At 40.2% G+C, this 26,722-nt stretch overlaps 1 protein-coding gene across 1 annotated transcript in view; it reads left to right on the top strand.

Moving 5' to 3' along the window:
* LOC124622500 (esterase FE4-like) overlaps nucleotides 1-26,722 on the top strand; it is a 112,665-nt gene that overhangs the window by 36,818 nt on the left and 49,125 nt on the right. The window contains exon 8 of the mRNA XM_047148222.1: nucleotides 17,034-17,215. Within this exon, the coding sequence (XP_047004178.1) occupies nucleotides 17,034-17,215 (182 nt within the window). The remainder of the gene's footprint in view (nucleotides 1-17,033; nucleotides 17,216-26,722) is intronic.

Here is a 26,722-nt window from a genome sequence, read left to right as displayed (position 1 = left end):
AAGAAGAAGAATTGCTCCCAACTGCACGTTTTTGATTATCAACATTACAGTCACTTTCCTGAATCTCATGGCTTTGCTACAGGATTGCTAGATAATGACCTTTGTGGCAGTGATCACTGGATGTTGTACATATCCACTGCCACTTTCATCCCCTGTCTGTTGCACTGAATCCGTAACAATAAGTGACAGTGTTGGACACATCTCCACTGTGGACACCACACCTCTAGAACTGCTAGTCCCCTTTCTACAAGCCTCCTTTACTTGCAGCCAGGATAATAGTGGACCAAAGATATTGCAACAGACATTCAGGACATTACTGAGTTCTGGAATATCTCAAGTGACATGTTTCACTGACCACCCTCATCACTTTTAATTGGCTCTGTGCAAAAGCTTGGTACCTGATTACATGTAGTAGGAAGGAATGCTGAGAATGCTATGTTTCCTCCTTGGGAATGTATGCATCATCATAGAGAAGATCCAAAGAAGAGCGGTGCGTTTCGTTACAGGGTTATTTGGTAAGCGTGATAATGTTATGGAGATGTTTAACAAACTCAAGTGGCAGACTCTGCAAGAGAGGCTCTCTGCATCGCAGTGTAGCTTGCTGTCCAGGTTTTGAGAGGGTGCATTTCTGGATGAGGTACTGAATATATTGCTTCCCCCTACTTATACCCCCCGAGGAGATCAGGAATGTAAAATTAGAGAGATTCGAGCGTGCACGGAGGCTTTCCGGCAGTCGCGAACCATACGCGACTGGAACAGGAAAGGGAGGTAATGACAGTGGCATGTAAAGTGCCCTCCGCCACACACCGTTGGGTGGCTTGCGGAGTATAAATGTAGATGTAGATGTAGATGTAGATCATCCCAGGTGTGGTCCAAGCTTCATAATCTACTGGTTCATGAAAGATCAACAACTATTCTGGGGCTGCTCCTTAATGGTGTTATTTCTGTAGATACGATGGTTCTTACTGAACCCTTCATGACCCGTGTTGCAACAGCTTCAGCATCCTCTTTTTATCTGGCTACCTATAAAATGTATAAAAGACAACTTGAAGATCAACTTCCTGATCAACTTGACCAACCCTATCCTTTCTCCTTCATACCCTGAAACATATGATGAACCTTTCACTGAGTGGGAATTACCAAAAGATGTTGTGTACTTAGAACTACAATTAAGGGAAAACAATTTTCTAAATGATATGTAGTTAACAAAATTTGTAGGATGCACAACTCTAGCTCAGTCATTGATTTCCTGTTAAATACATTTTTTGAAAACTCACAGGCTTACAAAAGTTCCAGTATTAAACTTTTAATCATTGGGATATATACTGAATCAGGAGCAATTATTTTCTGAGTAAAGATACTACTACTAAAATTTATAGAAAGCAGATGATGATATAATATGCATTATATTTTTCGTAGTCCTCATTAACATTTGAAATACACGATATATGACACACCCACAAATTTGATATTATCAGTGAGAGATGTTGGGGGAATCTGCATAAACAGAATGTTCAGCTGTAAGCATTGTTCTCTAGTTTTGTGTGTCTGTTGTCTCTACTCAGACATGTACTTCCTGAAGAAAGTATTGGTCAACCCATCTGTCCCTGTATGAATTCAATAATTTTCTGGTTATACAAATGTTTTGTTTAAAGAAGTTACTTTATTGTTGAATACATTGTTGAAGAGCTGCTCAATTTAGTTCCTACAAACGGGAAGTTACTTATGTTGAGTAATAGACATAAATATACCATACCATTTGCCTTGGAAGAAATTACAATGAGAATTCCACAATGTTCATTGATAGAGCCATTATTTTATACTTTGTGTTAAGGGTATGCCTTGTTATTTAAATATGGAGGCATGTGCATGATACAAATTTTGTTGTTGACCTGAGTAAATAAATATGAACAGACAAAATAATATGAGATGTTTGTTGTTATTACTGTCTTCAGTCCTGAGTCTGGTTTGATGCAGCTCTCCATGCTACTCTATCCTGTGCAAGTTTCTTCGTTTCCCAGTACTTACTGCAACCTACATCCTTCTGAATCTGCTTAGTTTATTCGTCTCTTGGTCTCCCTCTACGATTTTTACCCTCCACGCTGCCCTCCAATGCTAAATTTGTGATCCCTTGATGCCTCAGAACATGTCCTACCAACCGGTCCCTTCTTTTTGTCAATTTGTGCCACAAACTCCTCTTCTCCCCAATCCTATTCAATACCTCCTCATTGGTTATGTGATCTACCCATCTAATCTTCAGCATTCTTCTGTAGCACCACATTTTGAAAGCTTCCACTCTCTTCTTGTCCAAACTGTTTATCATCCATGTTTCACTTCTATACATGGCTACACTCCGTACAATTGATATGAGATATTTTTGTCAATATTATTAATTGATTTAAGTATTATTAATTTATTTTACATTGATAAAATATCCCTCCTCCAGTTACCATTGTGTAAAAACAGCAAATAATAAGTGAGATAAAAAGTTTTAGGCTTTAACTACACACATTGCTGGAAACTTCATATACACACACACACACACACACACACACACACACACACACACACACACACACACACACACACTTCAGCCACCACACAACCAAAGACCAATGCCAATCAAAAGTTACTGACAGTGAATATTAATTACCAACAGATGAGCAATAACTCTGTTCATCTTTTGTATGACAATGGAGAGAGTGGACTCCGAGCATAAATTATGCAAAATTTCCATTTCTGTTTATAATCTCACTTGCTAATTTAATCTCAATTGTTTACTTAATAAATTATCCCAATAGCTGGAACTGCATGGCAGAATCTCTAAGTTATATTGCACTGGCAATTCTAAGGCAATGTTCAGAAATAGCTGATTTTCTAGGATGTTATTAGCATGTGTGTCACTTATGCCCATTACACCGATCCTCCTCATACTGATGGTTAGGTCAATATATAACACACCACAACTGCTAGAAATATGATGCACACTTGCCTCAGATAAACCAAGACCATCCTTTACATATCCTAATCTTAGCAGTTGGTCGAAAATATACTTCACATCATGTTTTCACAGAATATAACCAGTCATGTTGCACATGCTACCTGCATATGATAAAAATGCCATGAACTTTGGTGCCCCCTCATTATTTTCATTGCTCACCCAATTCATGGTTAGTTGATAGCACAATATGCTTCTGATCTCTCCCTCTCTCACTATAACCATTCTGGAGAAAGATAACCGTTTCCTTTTGGTAGTGTGTGCAACTTTTTGCTCAACTGATGGATTCCATATCACACTGTATATTGTTAATATGATCATTAACTGACTAGCATTGTCAGTAATGGATGAAACAAAAGATACAGATTGGTGCTCAGAAGATTTTGCCTATTATTAATATTAAAATTGCTGGTGTCTGGAATCCTTAGTGACATTTTAGTATAATCCGTAAGTAGGCTTTTATCATCTAAACTTTACCCCTCTTTGTTTGTGTAACTAATCTTTCTATAGAGGGTTATTCTGCAAAATGATAATAAACTGCAGGAAATGGCTCCTGAGAAGGTAAGGAACAACAATGTCACATGGACATATGGATATATGGCTGGAAATGCATCCCAAGGCAGGTACAGCCATTTGAAGTTGGAGATAAAATATCTTTGGAAGTGTAGGTTTCAGTGCTTGAAAGCCCCCATGAGAACATTCCATACAAGTTGGAATGTTGTCCGCACTAGTGCTTTAACTCCACACTACAACATTAGTGAGACCATTAACATTGCCTGTGGCGGTGGCACACTTACACATCAGTGCTAGGGACATCAACTTCACTCCTGTTGCTGACTCAGTCTGGTGTGGGTATGTGTCATATAGTGTGGCACATAGAGACAATGATCTAGTACATCAACCAGGAACAAATCAATGTGGTCTTTACATAGGGACAGGTAAATGGCAGTAGGCAGGCAGCAGCATGACTGGTCAGGAAAAGTATTCCTGCTGACAGCAACCACACCATAAACTGTTTTGAATAGTGTTTCATCATTTAATGTGGTGGGACCAGCTTCTTTACAAGAATGGGAAACTGTGAAATGTGGGTGCACCCAGTATTTACATAGGCTTGGGAGAATAGATGTTGAACACTGTACAAAGTGATCCTGGTATTAGCACCAAGCAGGTGGCCATCAGCCAGATGACCATGTGAAACATTCTCCATGACAACTGCCATGAGGGTTTTGTTGCTGGTTTGGTGTACAATCCACCATGATGCTGGGGTCTCTGTCATGCATGTTGTTCACAGGTGAGGCTACCTTTACAAGTGGTAGTATTGTCAGCCTCCACAACACCCACATGTGGGCCACAGACAATCCCAAGTGGTATGGTGGAACCAAGCCGTCAGCACCAGTTCAGCCTGAATTTGTGGGCAAGGATTATGGAAACTGTCTCATGGGCCAGTCATGCCAGGCAAGGCATATCTGCACTTCCTGTGAGTGACCCTTTCTCTCATGGTAGATGGAGGCATGTGTGCAGGACATGCAGGCACTATACCAATGTTTTAGAAGTTTTCAAAATGGAACAGAAGAAAACAACTTACCTCAGTGAAACTTCTTTATTTTTCAACATTGTTTCCCTATAAGCTAATGCAATTGGTCCAGTGATGTTCTTATGCCTTGGTCCCATCTCAAAAGTTAGATTTCTCCAGGCCTGCAAAGTACTGTCAACTTCAGTTGTTGGTTCTTTGTTTGAAGAGACTCTCCAGCCACTGAGGAAAATTTGGAGCTTTAGTAAGAAGTGGAAGTCTGATGGAGCCAAATTAGGTGAATAAGCTGTTGTGGCAACAGTTCATATCCTAGTCCATATATTTTTCCCATGGCAATGACACTTGTGTGTGGGCACATGTTGTCTTATGACTTTCTTCCTTGCCAAATATGGCCTTTTTTCACATGTTTTTCTGTAGTTGATCCAGGAAGTTAGCATAGTATTTTCCTGTAATTGTCCGGCCAATGAGAACATAATCTATCAGCAGAACCCTGTTTGCATCCAAGAAAATGACACCATGATTTTTCAGGCCAATTGTATTGCCTTTTATTTTCTATGGTGATAGTGAATGAATGTGCTTCCATTGTTTTGACTACTGTTTTGTTTCTGATCATCCACTATACAGTCCCAACTGGAGCCCATCTGATTTTCATCTGTTTCTAAAACCAACACCTTTGAGGGCTTCGCTTTGATAGTGATGAAGTGGTGCAAACAGAGGCGAAGTTGTGGCCCCATCCACAAAGTCAAACATTCTGCAGTTACAGTGTGAACAAACTGGGATCTCACTGGAAGAAATCTGTTCATATCCAGGGTGATCATGATATGTAGATATGAAGATAAAGATGTAGAATATTAATAAAGTTTATTAAGAGTTTTCACATAAAAAAATTGTAGGGATTACTTTTCAGCACCTCATAATAGATAATTTTCTTACATCCAGTTGTACTTATAAAATGTGGTATACGCATTCAGATAACATCCCTACAGCTTCAGAAATTTTTGCACTTTCAGTCAGTGAATTTCCATGACAATTTTATGTACTTTTTCAATAATTTGTGGAGTAGTGACACATCTTGGCTAACTACTATGTGGATCATCATCTAAGTTGTTCTGCTCAAATTTAAGCTTGTTGTCCACTTGCCAGCAGTTGAATATAGAGGAGCAGAGTCCTCTAGTGTGTTCTGAAAATTGACATGAATTTCCTTTGCTTTCATGCTGCATGTTTGTTTACGAAGTACTTAATCACTGCTTGCATCTCAGTTTTTTCCATCTTCACAAATCACTGCACTGGAACAGCAATAGAGATGTCCACATGACATATCTCTACCCAGAGCACTGATACCCCATGTGTTTACTCATGAAGGATGACCTGTTATTAAGTACGAACCGCATTGTTCTAGCACTGACATCTAGTGGTGATTCCATGAACTTTTCATACTTCCCTCATACACCAGTTGCTGCTGCGTCATGTTGACACAAACTTAGAGACCCATAATGGCTGCTTCAGAGACACTGTCTAATGGTGGTCTCACCACAGTATGTCACATACTGCATTGTATTGTACAGGCATGATGAATTAACAAATACCGTCTACCAAAGACATCCACATTTCTGGCCATGTGTCCTATGACCTTTTTTTGCTCGTTATCCTCTCAGGGACTGTTTCATGCACTTTCTCACCATTTAGCAAAATCACTGTGTATAAGCTAGCATTTTGTTACCTTTTGTGAGTATACGGCTGGCTATTGAAACTGTGTTTTGAAATTGTGTTGCATTCTCCTGCGTTGTTGGCAAAGTAAATAGGCTTACTTCATGACCTTTTGTCACTTGACACTGCACTTTTTCGATTTCTCAAAACAGAGGCAGAGTTTTTGCTGCCTATGTTTTGAGAAATTGAAAAAGTGCAGTGCCAAGCGACCATAGGTCATGAATTAAGCCTATTTACTTTGCCTACAACACAGGAGAATGCACCACAGTTTCAAAACTATGACAATTGTGTAGCAGAATAGCTACCAAAATGAATGGACAATAGCATCATGTAAGTTAAAAATAAAAATTAAAGCCACTGAAGATAGCACAAAAGTGCTGGAACATGTATTGGTGAAACAAAACAAGAAAAAAGGTGTCTTGCATAAGGGAGAATTTCTCATCCCATTGTTCACGCTGCTACCATATCACATATCTTGTGTCAGGAAAGGCGTTCCTTGTAGAAAGACAAGTATCAACATGCAGTGTGACCGTGTCTGTAGTACTAAGGACTGTCAGCATTGTGACCAGTGTTATGGCTTACCTTGAAGCAGTAGCAGAGAGAGGTGTGCCATTAGTAGTGTAACATCAAGCACAGCAGGGGCACCACTTATTTTTTCACACAAGTCATGATTCTGCTTAGAAGTATCATGATGGACATATCAGTGTGTGGAAAATCTGGGGAGAATGGACATGGCCAGATTGATTTGTCAGTGTCATATAGGCCCAGTGCCTGGTGTCATGGTACAGGTTGCTGTTAGGTACACAGTGATCACATTTGCCTTACATTACTAGTAATTTTGACAGCAGCAGTGTTAAGAGAGGTAGCTGTGCCCTGTCTGCAAGGCCTCCATTATGCTGTCTCTGAACAAGATAGATGTAACAGGAAATTCCATTACTCATGTGTAAATTCAACGAATAGAGTGAAAAGCTGGAAATGCAGTGATTGTTTTCGTACTGACGGTGACAATATGGATGAAATCAAAACAGACCCGTTAAAAACGTGTATGTGCGAAAAGTTACAGAATGAACTCAGAATAGTAATAAAGGAACTTAAGTATTCGAAAACAATTATATGTTTGCTAACAAACGAACTACAGAAGCGAGAATCAGGCAAGATAGAAATGGGCAAAAACTACAGATCTGATGCACCCACCATAAATCACGATTCACAACACAGTGTGCATACCACAACACAGAACGCAGTTCAAAAAGAAAACCACTCTATGGGTGCAGCAATGAAAATGCAAACCTTTGTTCCTGAGAGTCAGTCAGTGAATAGGAGACCCAAAATATTCATTGCCTCAGATAGCCATGGCAGAGACGGTGCAAGGAACATTTTAAACATAGCTTCAAATAAATATGATGTTGAAGGGAAAGTGATACCAGGTGCCCCCACTAGTGTAATACTAAAAAAATGCAATGACTTCCATAAGTTGACAAGTGAAGATTTTGCAGTTATCTGGGCAGGGGATAATGATGTAGCAAAGAATGAAACCAAGTTGGCAATTTGTTCACTACATAAAGCCTTGTCAGCATTACAAAATACAAATACAAAGGTGATTGTAGTTGGTGTATCACATAGACATGACCTGCCTGAATGGTCTTGTGTAAACCAAGAAATTCAATCTGCAAACAGAAAACTAAAAAAAATAGTGAAAGGCTTCCATAACACTTGTTTTATTGATACTCGTAGTAACAAGGAGCTTTATACAGCACATGGGCAACACCTTAATGCAACTGGTAAAGAACTAATTGCCACAAGGATTTATGAATCAGTGGAAACAAACAGGAAAGTGTACAAAACAGCAATAGAACTTGAATGGAAGGATACTGAAGTCTCAGATAAAGAATCAGTGAGAATTGTTACTGACACAACTCCAGCACAAATAACAACAGATTCCTTAAAAGTGAACTCTGTGTAGAGAGGTCAATTACTCAAGCAATAAACTTACCCAAGAGGACAGTGCAAAAGTTTGAAGAAGCAGCAAATGAGGTGGCAGGAAAGAAGGCACAATATAAGAAGAGAGACCTACTTGCAAAAAGAAGAACAGCAAATCAAGCTCAAGGGAGTGGAGTATGGCAGTCAACCCGAAAAAAGAAACCACAACCGAGGGACCAGAATATTTGGTTGGATCAGCAGGGGTTTCACAGACGAAAGCAGTTAACAAAGTGAGTCATCAAGTGGATGAACAGGTATGTGACTATCATAACACAGATGATCACAGTGCATCAAGATTAAAGACATTAATGGAACCTACAACTTCAAATATAAAGTCAAATTGCTCTCAGAGGAATACAGACAGAGACAAACTACTTATTTTTCTACAAGTTAACATATGTTGCATTAGATATAAAATTTTAGCATTAGAACATTTATGTAACACTGAGCATGTAGATGTTATATGTGTATCTGAGCACTGGTTAACACAAGAACAAGTAAATATGTTCATTCCCCAAGGGTATGTTGTGGAAGACATGATATGTAGAAAACAGAGAAAGAATGGTGGGGTGGGAATTTTTGTCAAAGAAGGAATAATGTTTTCCAGAATTGATGTATCTACATACTCCTCAGAGCTAGATGGGGAGTTTAGTTGTGTAAAACTAATGAATGAAAATATAGTGGTAGTTAGTCTATATAGGTCGCCAGATGGTGATGTAAATTTGTTTATTGAAAAATGTGTATTAATAATTTAAAAAATATTGAAGAGTAAAACGAGAATTGCTATAGGTGGTGGTTTCAACATAGAAATGGTAAACACACAGAGACCAGTTGCTAGGACATTTTTGAATATGCTAAGATCATTACACCTCTATTGTACAAATAACTGTGCCACATGTAAGAATGCCTGTATAGACAATATTATTGTGAATTTCCTTATGGAGGATTTTACAGTTAGACTTGCAGGAAGTGGACTTGCAGATCAGGAGCCACTACTCCTTACACTCTGCAAGAGGCAGTCAGTTAAAACTGAAGAATCTAAAGTAATAGTGGTACGAAGAGAGAAGGAAGAGTACATAAATATGTTTGTTGATAGATTAGGAAGTGCAGATTAGGACTTTATATATAATTGTCAATCTGGAAAAAGGGAAGCTGAAATTAGCTTTGGTAACTTCTTTAAAAAGTACACAGATTTATGGTATTCTTGCTCATCAGTAAAAAAAAATTAGATATCCAAATGAAATGAAAAAGAAAAGTCTGAACTGGTTCACACAAGAGCTAGTAGAAATTAGAGGAAACTTGCATATGCTGTACCAGATGCATAAACAAGCCTCTGATCAAGGGGCAGAACAGAGTGTGAACATTCATAGGTCATATCTGAAATGCAAAAAATACTATAAAGCTAAACTTCTTCTGGCAAAAAAGCAGTGGAGAACTATATAGAAAGAGCTCCCAATAAATGCAAGGCAACTGGGAAAATAATAAAACAAGAGAATACACCGAAATGCACAGAAACAGCTCTGCTTGATCCTGAAGAATTAAATGATTGCTTTTTAAATGCAGTTAAAGAAATAAGTAACAGTATCAAAGCTACAAATTCATCTGAAATGAACCTTGTTGGAACACCACTGCCTGTTAACCTGGCATTTCAATTGTGGGCTGTCACACCTGCTGATGTTATAAAAGCTGTATCCAAATTTTCAGGTTCTAAAAGTATGGACTGTTATTGGTTATCAAATAACATAATTAAAAAGACAATACACTCAATCTCCAAACCATTAGCTTATATTTTTAATAAATGTGTAGAATTTGGAGTTTTTTCGGATGCACTCAAGGTAACAAAAGTTGTCCCAGTTTTTAAAAAAGGAGACAAACATCTCCCCCAAAGCCACAGACCAGTCTCCATTGTTCCAATATTCTCAAAGGTATTTGAGGTGCTGATACACACACAAATAAGCAACTTCTTTGAAAAACACAATATCCTATGTAACAATCAGTTTGGCTTTCAAAAGGGGAAGAACACACCAGGGGCCATCTTGGAAATCATTGACCAAACCTTAACAGCTTTTGAAAATAATAACATGGTACCACTGGTATTATGTGACCTAAGCAAAGCTTTCGATTGCATTCCTGTTGACATACTACTGGAGAAACTAGAGTTTTATGGGGTGAGAGGGAGCACTTTATCTGTGACAAATTCTTATTTAAGTAACCAAAAACAATTCGTTTCAGTCAGAAATTTAAATTCTTCCATCATAGAAATCAGCACAGGTGTACCACAAGGGTCTATCCTTGGACCCTTTTTCTTCATTGTCGCTATTAATGATTTACCTAAAAATATAGCTCACCCTTTTGTGTGTTATGCTGACAATACAACACTACTTACCACACATCAGAACATTTCAGATCTGAATAACCTAACAAGAGAAACACTAGATAAGGCCCTGGACTGGTTTGCAGAAGCTCTTATGCAACCCTGACAAAACACAACAACTTCTAATGGGAACATCAAATGAAGTAGGCAACAAGTTGGTAAAACTCTTAGGTATTCACATTGACTCAAAACTATATTGGGAGGAACATGTCAATCATGTATGTGAAAAAATATCTCGGGTGGCATACCTTCTCTTGAAACTAAGGGAGGTAGTGAGCTTGGAGTACCTCAGGGTGACATACTTTGGGCTATTCCAGTCACATATTTCATATGGTCTGATTATATGGGGGCACTCCCCTCAGATGAAAAACGTATTGAAATTACAAAAAAAAGTCATACGTATAATACACTCCTGGAAATGGAAAAAAGAACACATTGACACCGGTGTGTCAGACCCACCATACTTGCTCCGGACACTGCGAGAGGGCTGTACAAGCAATGATCACACGCACGGCACAGCGGACACACCAGGAACCGCGGTGTTGGCCGTCGAATGGCGCTAGCTGCGCAGCATTTGTGCACCGCCGCCGTCAGTGTCAGCCAGTTTGCCGTGGCATACGGAGCTCCATCACAGTCTTTAACACTGGTAGCATGCCGCGACAGCATGGACGTGAACCGTATGTGCAGTTGACGGACTTTGAGCGAGGGCGTATAGTGGGCATGCGGGAGGCCAGGTGGATGTACCGCCGAATTGCTCAACACGTGGGGCGTGAGGTCTCCACAGTACATCGATGTTGTCGCCAGTGGTCGGCGGAAGGTGCACGTGCCCGTCGACCTGGGACCGGACTGCAGCGATGCACGGATGTACGCCAAGACCGTAGGATCCTACGCAGTGCCGTAGGGGACCGCACCGCCACTTCCCAGCAAATTAGGGACACTGTTGCTCCTGGGGTATCGGCGAGGACCATTCGCAACCATCTCCATGAAGCTGGGCTACGGTCCCGCACACCGTTAGGCCGTCTTCCGCTCACGCCCCAACATCGTGCAGCCCCCCTTTAGTGGTGTCGCGACAGGCATGAATGGAGGGACGAATGGAGATGTGTCGTCTTCAGCGATGAGAGTCGCTTCTGCCTTGGTGCCAATGATGGTCGTATGCGTGTTTGGCGCCGTGCAGGTGAGTGCCACAATCAGGACTGCATACGACCGAGGCACACAGGGCCAACACCCGGCATCATGGTGTGGGGAGCGATCTCCTACACTGGCCGTACACCACTGGTGATCGTCAAGGGGACACTGAATAGTGCACGGTACATCCAAACTGTCATCGAACCCATCGTTCTACCATTCCTAGACCGGCAAGGGAACTTGCTGTTCCAACAGGACAATGCACGTCCGCATGTATCCCGTGCCACCCAACGTGCTCTAGAAGGTGTAAGTCAACTACCCTGGCCAGCAAGATCTCCGGATCTGTCCCCCATTGAGCATGTTTGGGACTGGATAAAGCATCGTCTCACGCGGTCTGCATTGCTGCGAAAGGTGGATATACACTGTACTAGTGCCGACATTGTGCATGCTCTGTTGCCTGTGTCTATGTGCCTGTGGTTCTGTCAGTGTGATCACGTGATGTATCTGACCCCAGGAATGTGTCAATAAAGTTTCCCCTTCCAGGGACAATGAATTCACGGTGTTCTTATTTCAATTTCCAGGAGTGTATGTAAAAGAGGTCATAGGGAGCACTGTCGTCCTCTTTTTTCCAGACTCAGAATACTTACAATTATAAATCTATACATCTATGTGTCTGTACTCTATATTAAAAATAATATTTCAGAATTTATTGCCAGAAGGGAAATACACAAACACAACACCAAGGCTAATGGTAATTTAGACATACCGCACCACAGATTAGCGAGAACAGGAAATTCCCACAAAGTTAACCCACTCAAAATGTTCAATAAACTGTCAGTTCATGTTCAGTCTATGGATACAAATTCTTTTAAAATTAACTGGTACAGCTGGCTGTCAGATCATCCATTCTATGACATTAAAAAATTCTCTGAGATGCCTGAGGAGAATATAAGCATTTAAAAGTTGTCTGTAGTTAAACATATTATTTTGTGCTGTGGTTAATCGTGTGTAATTAAAAAGTTTATACTATAAACAATAATACACCATATTATATTAGATTATAAGATAGCTTGTTGCGTTAACTTTTAAAAGCTATCCTTTGTAATTTGGTACACTGCCATGCTTCAAATGTGTTCTATAATGTATTGACAGAAGTTTATTTTATTATTCTGTATGTACTAGTACATCTTGTATGACAAAGCCAATATCATTGTAAAATGATCTATGGTGAATAAAATTCTTGATTCTTGAGATGACATGCTTCTCATGCTGTCCTAACATGCCTCAGTACAGAGGGTGTTTGACTGTTGCCAGGGCCAGTCCATTCTCCAGAGATCTCACCCAGTGAAAACATTTGTTTGTGGGATACTGAGAGATTGGCACACCTACTAAATGACTACCTCAAGTAGCATGGAATGATGTGCCTGTGTCTGTCATCAAAGCACTGTATACTAATTTCACACCATGTACACCATTCCTTTAACAAATTTAATAATGTATTCTTTCATGAGCACTGCATATTCAATAAGTAAATTTTCGTTAATTTACATTCTTCCCAGTGACTCAGTTTTAATGATCAGCAATGTACAAAAGTACACAAAACTATAATTCTGGCTCTGTTTTGTCCTTAAGAAAGGTACTAATACTTGAAAAATCTAGGGCAGTTTTGTGTACTTTTACCTTCTTTATGTATCTACTAGCAGTACTAAAAATTTGGCCTCTGAAATGTAAGTGCTGGCCAGATATTCTGTCTCATAATTTTGTAGAATTTATAAACAGAACTGTCTGAACTGTTTCTTCTTGTTTCTATATAAATAAAAAAAACTCAGAGTCAACACAACTTATGGCAAATGAAGTAATGCACAAACCTGCAACCATTTATTGCATTTAGGGAATTTAGTTACATTTTCTACACTTGGCTTGCACATCATGCCTTTCCAGATGACATCTCTCCATATGCCCCTCCTGCACCCATCCTCCTACTCCATGCATTACTGTACTGTAGAAGACTAAGGTGCAAGACCTGTTACATACGTCCAACCACTACTGCCTATTCCATCCATAGCACCAACACTTACTACAATATCAGGAACAGAGTCAAGTAACAAAGGAGTCGAACACAGTGCACTACTTTGGATGCATAGAGAAATCTGTGCAAACTGTCCATAGTGATGAAGGGCTAACTAGATTTTCCTATTGTAGAGAATGAGCTTCAGCAAAATGAGGTTGACTTTATAACATCGCAGGTTGTTCTGAGCAAACATTTGTTTTAGGATAGCTTGCTGTATGTAACTTTGGGGGCTGACATCTAGCAGCCTACCAGGGAGACACACATGCATCTGTCACTGCCTGCCGTGGGAAAACTATTCAGTGTGTCTTACTGAACGTGCTCATTCAAAACCTATAACAATCTAAATAAAGGATAGTAGTTTGTGTATAATCACTTTCAAAATTTGTATACTGTGCTTTGTTATTAATAGAAAGGTGGTGTGAAAATCTCAGCTTTCTGGTGGGCATATTTTAAGAGAGAGAAAAATTTACTTTTAAGTTAGAAAAACTATACTTAAGAAAGGAAATCCACCTGGGAACATTTATGACTTGTTTTTGGTTGTTAATTGAAACACTCACCTGAAGTATTAGGTATAGAATTATTTAATTGAAATTTAATTTAAAAATTTCAAATACCTTACAATTTTCATAGTATGAAATCTACACTCATGCTCATAAATTAAGCATAATTGCAGAATGTGGTGCCACACAATGTGGCACTACACAAAACTGGCGCTAATAGCATAGGCACATAGGGAACACACACGACAGATCTTTAAGACCACGGTATTGGTGATAAGTTGAGAAAGCCATCCCAAAACACATGTGCTACAAAGTGCCACTGTTTCCTGTGCATGTACCCCAACATCAATATGGGAAATGGTCACCATGCACATGTACACAGGCCGCACAATGGGTTGGCATACTTTGGATCAGGTGTTCGAGCAGCTGCTGGGGTATAGCCTCCCATTCTTGCACCAGTGCCTGTCGGAGCTCATAAAGTGTCCTAGGGGCTTGAAGACATGCAGCAATACATCGACTGAGAGCATCCCAGATGTGCTCGATGGGATTTAGGTCTTGAGAACAGGCAGGCCACTCCATTCACCTGATATCTTCTGTTTCAAGGTACTCTTCCATGATGGTTGCTTGGTGGGGCTGTGCGTTATCATCTACCAGGAGGAACGTGAGACCTGCTGCACCCCTGAAAAGGTGGACATACTGGTGCAAAATGACATCCTGATACACATGACCTGTTACAGTTCCTCTGTCAAAGACATGCAGGGGTGTATGTGCACCAATCATAATCCCACCCCACACCATCAAACCATGACCTACATACAGGTCCCTTTCAAGGACATTAAGGGGTGGTATCTAGTTCTTGTTTTACACCAGATGAAAACCCAGCCAGAATCACTGTTCAGACTATACCTGGACTCGTCCGTGAACATAACGTGGGACCACTGTTCTAATGACCATGTGCTGTGTTCTTGACACCAGGCTTTACGGGCTCTCCTGTGACCAGGGGTCAGTGGAACGCACCTTGCAGGTCTCTGGGCGAATAAACCATGTCTGTTCAGTCGACTGTAGACTGTGTGTCTGGAGACAACTGTTCCTGTGGCTGCGGTAATGTCTTGAGTAAGGCTACCTGCAGTACTCTGTGACTGTCTGTGGGCACTGATGGTGAGACAGCAGACTTATTGTGGTGTTGTACACTGTGGATGTCCCATACTGTACCACCCAGACAAATCTGTCTGCTGGAATTGTTGCCATAATCTTGAGATCATACTTTGTGGCTCATGGACCTACTGTGTTTCACCAGCCACCTGTCATCCTAGTAGTCTACCCCTCATAACGTCATCAATATGTGTTCTTTAAGCCAGTTTGAAAACACAGTCACCATTAGCATGTCTGAAAACATCTGCGCACTCACTCACTGCACCATACTGTGACATGCACCAACGCACCTCCACATATGTGGACTGCTGCCAGTGCCACCGTGTGATGACCACAGGTCAAATGCACTGCATGGTCATACCCCGAGGTGATTTAAACCCACAAACGGCCCACCAGGGTGTTGTTTCACCATGTATCAGCATTATCCTTAATTTATGAGCATGAGTGTAGAATAACTTCAGAAAGAACTATTAAAATAAATATTTATTTTACTATGTGTTATGTGAACGTGTGAGTAAATGAGAGTGTGTATGTGGGACATTCGTCAAATTTCAATATTGCATTATATTTGATCAATACAGGCTGGGATTGTTTTAGAGCTCAGAAAAGAAAATGGCAATCTATAATTTCAAGCTTATTCTTTACTTGTTTTGTGCCATTTCCAATCACAACTCGGCCAGCTGTTTGATGATTTTTCCTGTCTCAGAAAGATAATTGCTTTCTTTCAGAACTGTTCTGCTTAGTGCATGTTCAGCTTTCTTAGTTTACAAAAGAATGATTTATTTTATTTACAACACTGTTGTAACTTGACATGTGTAACGTTGTTATTTACTGAGTTTTCGTGTAAACTGATGAACAATAATAAAAACTTATTTTTATGAGCGATACTGCATGTGATCTGTGTGGTATCATGATGTCACATTGTGTAAACTATAAGCTTTTATCCCTACATGAAACTGTCATTTCATTATTTTAGCAGCTTCAGGCGGCCTTTCAGTAGCTGAGCAGGTAGCTCAGTTGGATCAGAACTTTGAAAACAGTCCATTCCTAAATTGGAAACATAAATAATAAAAATGTCTTTCAAAGAAAACATCAAATTTGTTTTAAACAGCTGCAGTAATGAATCCTAGATTAAATATTTGTATATTTATTTTAAATGGACTCCAAATCTGAATGGTTATGTCACTATCTTTACTGCAGAAGAACCCAGGTTCAGTCCCCAGTACCTCCTCATACATTTTCTGAGATAGGGACGTCTGGTACAGGGTTCAGTCAATCATTGTGAGGAGGCCAAGTGTGGAACTGCTTGAATAGAAGCATTGACGTAATAGCTGAAGGAATTGTTGTCAAACAGATCACATGTCACCTGATCATAGATCACTTCTCATACTGTTTTGTAGGCTTCAGTTTCTCAGTTGGAGCAGTCCTAATACTTGACCTGTGACTGATGTTTTATTTTTGCATTGATTCTATCATTTACTTGATAAGATAAAGTATGCAAATTGTTTCTTTCTGATGTCACATTGTGTAAATTAAAAGTTTTTAACCTCTGTTATTAGACTCTTACATGAAACTGTCATTTCATTATTTAACAGCTTCAGGAGGCCTTTCAACAGCTGAGCAGATAGCCCAGCTGGATCAGAACTTTGAGTTAATGATTGGACCTGATTTAAGGCTGCCTACAGCAGAACAGAGAACACAAGGTGCTCGTGAAGTGAGGAGCTTCTACTATGGAGATGCAACTATAACTCTGCAGCAGAACAGCACAACAGTTGCTGTAAGTTAGACTTCAAATTCAAATTAAATTTGTGGAGTTAGTATTGTTTTATAAAATTATGCTTGCTAGACTGTGATGCTCACATTCTCTGCTGGCCCGAGTGGTCGAGCAGTTCTAGGCGCTACAGTCTGGAACTGCGTGACCGCTACGGTTGCCGGTTCGAATCCTGCCTCGGGCATGGATGTGTGTGGTGTCCTTAGGTTAGTTAGGTTTAAGTAGTTCTAAGTTCTAGGGGACTGATGACCACAGCAGTTAAGTCCCATAGTGCTCAGAGCCATTTTTTTCACATTGTCTCACTAAAATCAATTTTTGCATTCTGTGACATTTGGATTATGTCAGAACAACTAAACGAAAATCAACTCTTTAAATATCGAAAGGTATTGTGTTTGACCCTATGACCTCCCACCAAAATCTCAATTGAATTTGCCTGTGCCATCATGCCTGACATGAGTTCAGTGCTACAGGTCCCTTCATGTCTTGTAGAAGTTGGGAATGCATAGTTAGTGTCTCCAGGTTTGAAGTAGCAGGTCTGCAGAAATTTTTCCATAATGTATTTCATGAAGTTAATCAATACAAATTAAGAAAAGGCTATTAACTTCAATAGTCTTCATCATTTACTTTTGCTTCTTGCTCCACTCATGTATCATACATATTAAAACTTAAATGTGGGAGTGAACTTCATGTAAACCTTTCATACACATAGAAATTACAAACAGTTCTTTCCCATAACACATATGACCAGCAACTAGCAACTCTGTTTTTCCATGCCAAACATGACATATCTTTCCAAACTCAGCACAGTTTCTACACATGGTCTAATTTGTGAATGTCACTGACAGTTATTCAGATATAGGTTAAATATTAACCAGATGTCACTAAATTTAACATAATATTTCCATTTCTGTGTAATGATCAAATTCTATGCAAATACAATTTAGCATTTCTGTTCCCAGTAGCCCAATTGATTTGACCAGGCAGGTTGTTGTTGATACCCTTAAAGACAACATTACAATTTAATGTTGTCTAATTCCTGAACACAATTTTCAGGTTTTAAATACTGTTTTAGTGTTACAAAAACTAAACGTAATTAATTTAGGAGTAAAGGAGACCACTTACCTAATAACAGAAGTGTTGAGTCATCATAACAGAGAAAGAAAATTTGCTAGCTTTTGGAAGACACGAATACCTTACAAGTGGTGAAATAGTCTTCAGTGAAGAAGAAAGCAAGTGAGAACAAACTGAATTTAAATATTAAAATTAAAGAGTTAATCATAATGTGCCACGAAAAAACTAAAAAAGAAGTGAAAGAGTACACACTGTTGAGTAGCAAGTAGGAACCAGCATAGTAAACCAACTGGATGAAATTAAGCTTTTAAGAAATTGTGAAGTGAAAACCAGGATAAATTTACATGATGAACAACAACAGAAATCACAAGAATGCTGTGGAACAATTTTCAAGATTACAGAGAATACTACACCATGCAGCCCCAGCAGTTCAAGACAATAAAAAGTAAATATCACAAAAAGAAACAATGCCATAGTTTTTCCTAGCATTGCTGCAGAAGAATTTTTGAGAGCAACAGTGGTATTTTTGAGTGTGGAAAAGTATGCAGACATGTAGAATATCAAATACATGACCTATACATAGAGTAACAACATTATATTGAACACGAGTGCATGGAACATCCACACAACAAGAGAAAAACAGATCACAGAGGTTACCAAACAGAGGGACAGAGAGGGAGGGAGAGAGAGAGAGAGAGAGGGGGGGGGGGGGAGGGAGGGAGTGCTTCCACCACAAAGAACAAAGTTGCTATCGCTGGTCAGTGATGGTGTTGTTGTGGTTGATAGCCACCACAGTGACCCCTGTGCCCCTCCCCCCACCTACCCCCCCCCCCCTCTCCCCAGCATGCAAATCATGGGGGAGGAAGTGAAGGAGCTGCACTACAAATGTCAATGAGGTGACATGGCAGTTGGGCCGTATCGGGAGTCATGTATGATAAGATGATTGATCAGCCACTTTGTGGTTGGGCCAGAAGGTGGCAATTTCTTGTAGGTGTGAATCTCTTCTGACCATGCATTTTATCACTGGGACAGAAACCAGGCCTGGTTGGATGTTTCAGATAGGTGATGACATGTTGATGCACATGGCCAGTCGTGCCATGGCTGGCACTTTCACGAGACATGACAAGGCCATTCCTGAAGTTGTTCTGAGTGTCATATGAATGCTAAATAGGCAGAATATCTGTGACTGATGAGGAAACATCCAGTGTGTCTGCATGGGGCCCCAGTGGTGCAATTGAAGAGATGGGGGTGGGGTGTCAGTGACAAGGATGTCAGCATGTGGAAGCCATGCATACCAGAGGGACTTTGATGACATCAAAGTGAAAGCATATGTTTAGTGGGTGGTGCAATTGATGCAAGTTGCTAATTTATTAGCCTGTTCAAACTACAATGGTCGTGGCCTGGAAGCTGAGAGGGGGCAGGAATGCTGGGTACTGGTCTGTTTTGGGTCATGGTCGAAATTGGTGTATGCTGAGATGCACTCATATAGTCTAACATTTTTGTCCAGAACTGTTGTGTCAGGAAGAGTCACCAAAGTTGTCGGTGACAGCTGGAGGTGAATACTGCAACTGACAGTGGTTGCACCAGGATCATGTTGAGTTCAAGTCCTCTGATGTTTCTCAAATGTGGCATTGTAGAACACTGTCAGTCTTTAGTAGGTGTTAACTGAATGTGGAACCAGATGAAAGTAGTCAATGGAGTCAATGGAGTAGGTGATGTCATGTGAAGATCTGGAACAGATGGTAATGGAGCTGCATTCCAGTGAGCCATGCAGAAGAGACATGGGAATAGTGTGCTGCCCAACCAGAGAGGCACACCCAAAGATACCAGTGCTGGAGGAGAAACACAGTGTACTGTCGTTTGTGTTTTGTTGCATGTCTGGGACTAGACAGTGCAGAGGTAGGGTGGAGTAGCGAATGGGCATGGTCGGACATTGTGTAGGCATGACCAGTCAGTGGCACTATGCTTACCTGTACGCTGCCACACTTGTCATCATGATGGTTGAGTGTCAAGACTGTGAGCTAGTTGCATGCCATAGTGAGGGCAGCAGATGTGTCATTACTATGTTGTGGGAGCAACACGATCTCCATATGGAATGTGTCGGCATAGTGTTAGTGAATCACCAGGAACTCATCAGATGAGGAGGCACACTGCTTGAGTATGTCAATGGATGTATGACTGTCTTCCAGCTGTTTGTCTTGAACATTTGATGTACCAGCTGGGGTGGATGCACTATGGCAAAACTTTCTGCGATACAGTGGCCCATGTACAAGTACAGGAGCTCAGCATAATGTACAAACAAGAAGAGGTGGGACTGGCATTAAAAGTGCATCACTAGTTCTGGTTTTATGATGTCCTTATGGGTGACTGTCAGTGTGAGGCAGCAAGGTAATGATGCTCGCAGAGTTTGGGTCATGGGTCTGTGAACTGTGGTCAGTGAGCTGGAAGCTTCATGCATTTGCAATGCTGTAGTTTCATCTGTTCTTGTTGAGCTGTCAAGTGCTATTGAATTGATGTCAGAGCTGATATCTGCTCGAAAATGGTTCATTGGGAGTGGGACAGGTTGGAGTGGACAGAAATGTTGCAAGCATTATTGAGTAACTATAAACCAGACAACAGCACACGAAGATCTGTCAGTGTATGGGGTGTTGTCGCAGAGCTCAAAGTAATTTGTTTAGATGGGTTGCAGGTCACTGGACTAAGACAATGTGGAGACACACATTGAATGATGCTGATAGAACTGGCTCTGCTAAAGTGTGGCAGATTTCGTCATGTGTGGGGGTTATGCAGGGGTGACATGGTTGATGATGATCCACACAGATGAGAGCATAGCATGCTCAGTGGTTTTCTGCTCAGAATGGGCACAACACAGATGGAGATGTTCTGCACAGATGCAGGCACAGGACAATTAGTGGGACAGGGTTTTGATGTATGAAGGTTGTTGCTCCAGTCATAGCTTGAAGCAATCAAGTGGAGTCAGTCAGACTTGGCCTCTACATGAAATGAAACAAACCAAGACTGATTCTGTGGCACATGGTAGCCAGCATTGTTGTCAACAATGTGAATACCATGTTGGTGGCCCCTGGAACATTCTTGATGTGAATGTTCATTCCCAACATGACTAGATAGAAATAAATTGTTCACAATCAAACACCAGGTTTGAGGCTGCTCCAGATGAAACTGGATATTTTGCATGGTCATGAATGAAATCCAGGCAACCACCAGCAGCGAAGATCAAGGAAACAAATTCAGGTATGGTGCAGCAGATATGCTGCCTTTGACAAATGTATTTTTGCAAATAGGATACTACAATGGAGTTCCACACTTTCAGGGCTAGCACCATTAGTAGAACCACAGTCCTGAAGCATTTCACTTACACAATTGCTGTCTATAGATGATGGAAGAGTCAGTTGAGAAGCACTGCACTGTCCAGAATGGGAACCATCTGCATGACATGTGAATTTCAGTGGCCAGTGGTTATGTGCAGGTCACATTTTTGTAACAGTATCAGTGTGAGTTTTACCTTGTATAAAGTCATTGTGAATCACTGACATCAGCAGTGTGGGAAATCAAGATATGGGTGGGTGTAGAATATTGAATATATGATCTGTATTTAGAATAATACCACTTTATTGAAAACAATTACACTAGACATCTGCACAAAAACAGAGCACATTGCTTTCTAAGCAGTCATACAGAGTTGTAATCTACCCCCTCCTTCTTACTTCCATCTATAGTCCACATTACACAATGTCTTTTATGAAGATTTGAGAGGAATGTAGATTAAAATAAACTTCCTAATTTATTTGGCTTGTCATGTTCAGTTGGCTCCAGTTCTTCTTTTCTAGGGGTCTAATTCTAGAAGTTGAAAAATGTCACATTAGGTCCTCATGGTTGGTCTGAACTATATAATCTGTAGATTGTTGTTGCAACATTTTTTTAAACGTAAATACATTTTCTCACATTTGAGTATGTCATACAGTATCATGATTTTTCACATTAACAAAGCCAAAATTGCATTGTTTGCACAAAAATACTTCCAATCACATCAGAGGCATGCTAATGACTCTCACACTCTGAGCAAATTACAATATGCCAAAGGGTTTATGATTCTTCTTAACAAATGAATCGCTATTAGTTTTTGTTACATTATTAATTTTGATTATTATTTCATATAAACACAGTAAACAGCACAGGGAAGTGTAATTAATAAGAGAAATTTTAAGTGTGCCAGTAATTCATAATTTCAAATGTTTCTTAAAAAAATGAATTTTAACTGTACACTCAGAACTAGTACTTGTTGATTATAGCATTGAAACTAAAATATTTTATAAATTAATACTTTTTCATAAATTTTACCTTGAAATATAATATACTGTGTTTATAAATTAATACCTTGTCATAAATTTTACCTTGAAATATAATATACTGTGCTTAAAACTATATAAAAGTTTTCAGAAAAGCTGTTGAGATAATACTGAACTGTCCAAAATTCAGAAAATAATACTGGTATCGACAGTTGCTGCCTAGGAAAAGTAATGCTAGAGGAGGATGTCCCATTAAAACATTCCATTCACATTATATGGAAACAATGTGTTTACAATATTTTGTGACCTACTATAAGATTTGCCAAATGGTGTACAAAATGATGCCAAAAGATAGAATACAGATTGTTGAAGTTAAATTCCAAAATTACAAAAAAATTTTCGGTTGTATGATCATCACTTCCCTATGAACATAAGTATAGGTTAGCTTGTAAAAAGCTGGGAAAGATGTAGAAGGAAATACACAGCACCTGACAAATTTCTAATAACAACACACAGAGTTCTTCTTGCTGACAGTTTGTCTATAGTCCAAATAAGTGTAAAACATGAGTGGTGAAATGGCAAAATTAACATGCGGTGATAATTTCCAAAATGATGGACAAAACTCACATGAAGTTGCTCTAACATATCTAGCTTCATAGAGAAAGGTGTAACCTAGTGCAACCTTTAAGTTTCTCTCAGCATTTCTATGAATGAGGTTTAAGTGTCTGTTAATGATACATAAAAATGAATACTAAAATATTACAGACAAATGTTACCGTAATAACACAATGTAAATGAAAATAATGCAAAAGTGAAACATTGTTCCTGCAAACATAGTAAATACCACAAACGTATGAATATTAACCCTCATAAAGTAGAATTCAGATGTGTAGAGGTATCTGATACACAACATATTACAGAAAATGTAAGAAAAATGTATACTATACAAGTCGTTATCTATTCCTATATGAGGACATGGTATTCAGATTTTCAAATCTCTGGAACATTCTGTCCCAAGAGAAATGATACAATGTCAAAACTACAACATTACAATACTAAATTATAGAAATAAATGCAGAGGTAATGTAAAGTACTAGAATTACAAATTGCAAGTTTACACCAAAAATGAAAAAAATACACTCCTGGAAATGGAAAAAAGAACACATTGACACCGGTGTGTCAGACCCACCATACTTGCTCCGGACACTGCGAGAGGGCTGTACAAGCAATGATCACACGCACGGCACAGCGGACACACCAGGAACCGCGGTGTTGGCCGTCGAATGGCGCTAGCTGCGCAGCATTTGTGCACCGCCGCCGTCAGTGTCAGCCAGTTTGCCTTGGCATACAGAGCTCCATCGCAGTCTTTAACACTGATAGCATGCCGCGACAGCGTGGACGTGAACCGTATGTGCAGTTGACGGACTTTGAGCGAGGGCGTATAGTGGGCATGCGGGAGGCCGGGTGGATGTACCGCCGAATTGCTCAACACGTGGGGCATGAGGTCTCCACAGTACATCGATGTTGTCGCCAGTGGTCGGCGGAAGGTGCACGTGCCCGTCGACCTGGGACCGGACCGCAGCGACGCACGGATGCACGCCAAGACCGTAGGATCCTACGCAGTGCCGTAGGGGACTGCACTGCCACTTCCCAGCAAATTAGGGACACTGTTGCTCCTGGGGTATCGGCGAGGACCATTCGCAACCGTCTCCATGAAGCTGGGCTACGGTCCCACACACCGTTAGGCCATCTTCCGCTCACGCCCCAACATCGTGCAGCCCGCCTCCAGTGGTGTCGCGACAGGCGTGAATGGAGGGACGAATGGAGACGTGTCGTCTTCAGTGATGAGAGTCGCTTCTGCCTTGGTGCCAATGATGGTCGTATGCGTGTTTGGCGCCGTGCAGGTGAGTGCCACAATCAGGACTGCATACGACCGAGGCACACAGGGCCAACACCCGGCATCATGGTGTGGGGAGCGATCTCCTACACTGGCCGTACACCACTGGTGATCGTCGAGGGGACACTGAATAGTGCACGGTACATCCAAACCATCATCGAACCCATCGTTCTACCATTCCTAGACCAGCAAGGGAACTTGCTGTTCCGACAGGACAATGCACGTCCGCATGTATCCCGTGCCACCCAACGTGCTCTAGAAGGTGTAAGTCAACTACCCTGGCCAGCAAGATCTCCGGATCTGTCCCCCACTGAGCATGTTTGGGACTGGATGAAGCGTCGTCTCACGCGGTCTGCACGTCCAGCACGAACGCTGGTCCAATTGAGGCGCCAGGTGGAAATGGCATGGCAAGCCGTTCCACAGGACTACATCCAGCATCTCTACGATCGTCTCCATGGGAGAATAGCAGCCTGCATTGCTGCGAAAGGTGGATATACACTGTACTAGTGCCGACATTGTGCATGCTCTGTTGCCTGTGTCTATGTGCCTGTGGTTCTGTCAGTGTGATCATGTGATGTATCTGACCCCAGGAATGTGTCAATAAAGTTTCCCCTTCCTGGGACAATGAATTCATGGTGTTCTTATTTCAATTTCCAGGAGTGTATTAGGGCCTATGCTTACAATGTGGAAACCGACCAATGAATCCAAACCACACCAGGTACACACCAGCATAAATGTTTCAACATAACAAAAATAATGAAGTTCATAATCATATATCAATATGTTCATTCATATGTAAAGAATAATTAGAGGAAGCATCTAGCCTCAATCAATAGTTGCACACACTTCTTGAGTACATACACACAACGTCGCAATGACCATGGGTATCCAAAACAGAGTTAAGCATGAGTTTGCACACAACTCAAGTTCCAGTGAGATACAACAATGCAGGTAATCTGAGTCATTAATAGATTGGAATGGTGACATAATCAAGTAGCATGAAGACCAAAATCAGTGTGTGAAATCAGAAATGTATACATCTTGTTATACAGTCTATACACAATTTACAATCACAAACATAAATGTCTTCCACACTATTTGCTAATTGTTCATACAAACTAACCTACATACATACAAGCCTAAACAATTCATTTACAATTAAAAACAATACATACTGGGTGTTGAGATAAGAAAATTCATTGAAATGTATGACTACTAATCGAACAGTGCCTAATTTTATCAGATTCTGATAATTATTTACAACATGATTCACAGAATTTACTCCTGACCTTATTAAGTTCTACCATTTCTGTCTTGAACATAACAAATCATCAGTCATACAGCATCAACCCAACTCAAACAAGACTTAAAGTTACAAAATGTGTTGTGAAGTTAATCCCTCTACCCGAAAACACATACATTTATGTGGACTTACGCACAATAATAAACAAATAGTTCCATGAAATTTATAAAAATACAAGAATTTTGCATACAGGATAATTTCTTGGCTAACAATTTACCAATTTGAGTCACAAGACTGATGTAGTTGACAGATGCTTGAGTACTATTACTCAGTACCTGTGATCTCTTGAAAGTTGACTGGACCAACAAGGGTACAGCCATAGAGGACTTTGGGATTGGATCCACCTACATCTTTCAGTTTCCTCCCTAGATTTCTCATCACACACTCCAACAGATAAGTAATTTTCTTTCTAGCTTCCACATCAAATCCTGAAACATTGTTTCATGTACTAAATATGCTATTCAATACTTCCCTCACATCACATGGCATATGTTTCACCTGTCTGTATTGAAAACAGTAAGTATTCAGAATTTATGTCTAAATGGATTAAAAAGAGTTCACACATATGGTATTTTAATAAACAGAGCTAAATGCAATGAAAAAATGAACTAGTAAGGTAGTATACACATATATAATAAAGATATCTCAAAGTAACATCCCTTTAGCAACTAGTAGATTAAAAGAAATTATGTCCACAAGCTAGACAAGTCGGACTGCACTGACGCATCATCCGACAAATGCCTACATTATGAGATATGGACCATAGTCCATGATGTACTGACATAAGAATTCTGTGTTTAATGTACACGTGTGTTTGTTTGCACATATGAAATTTCAAGATATTATTCCTAATATTTACAGCACACAAGTCTTCACTCAGTTTACCACAACATCCATGGCTTTACCCAAAAGAGATCATGAAGCTTAAATTAAAT

This window comes from Schistocerca americana, chromosome 1 (assembly GCF_021461395.2).
Source record: "Schistocerca americana isolate TAMUIC-IGC-003095 chromosome 1, iqSchAmer2.1, whole genome shotgun sequence".
Taxonomy (NCBI): Eukaryota; Metazoa; Arthropoda; class Insecta; order Orthoptera; family Acrididae; genus Schistocerca; species Schistocerca americana.
This window is presented reverse-complemented; position numbering and strand designations above follow the sequence as displayed.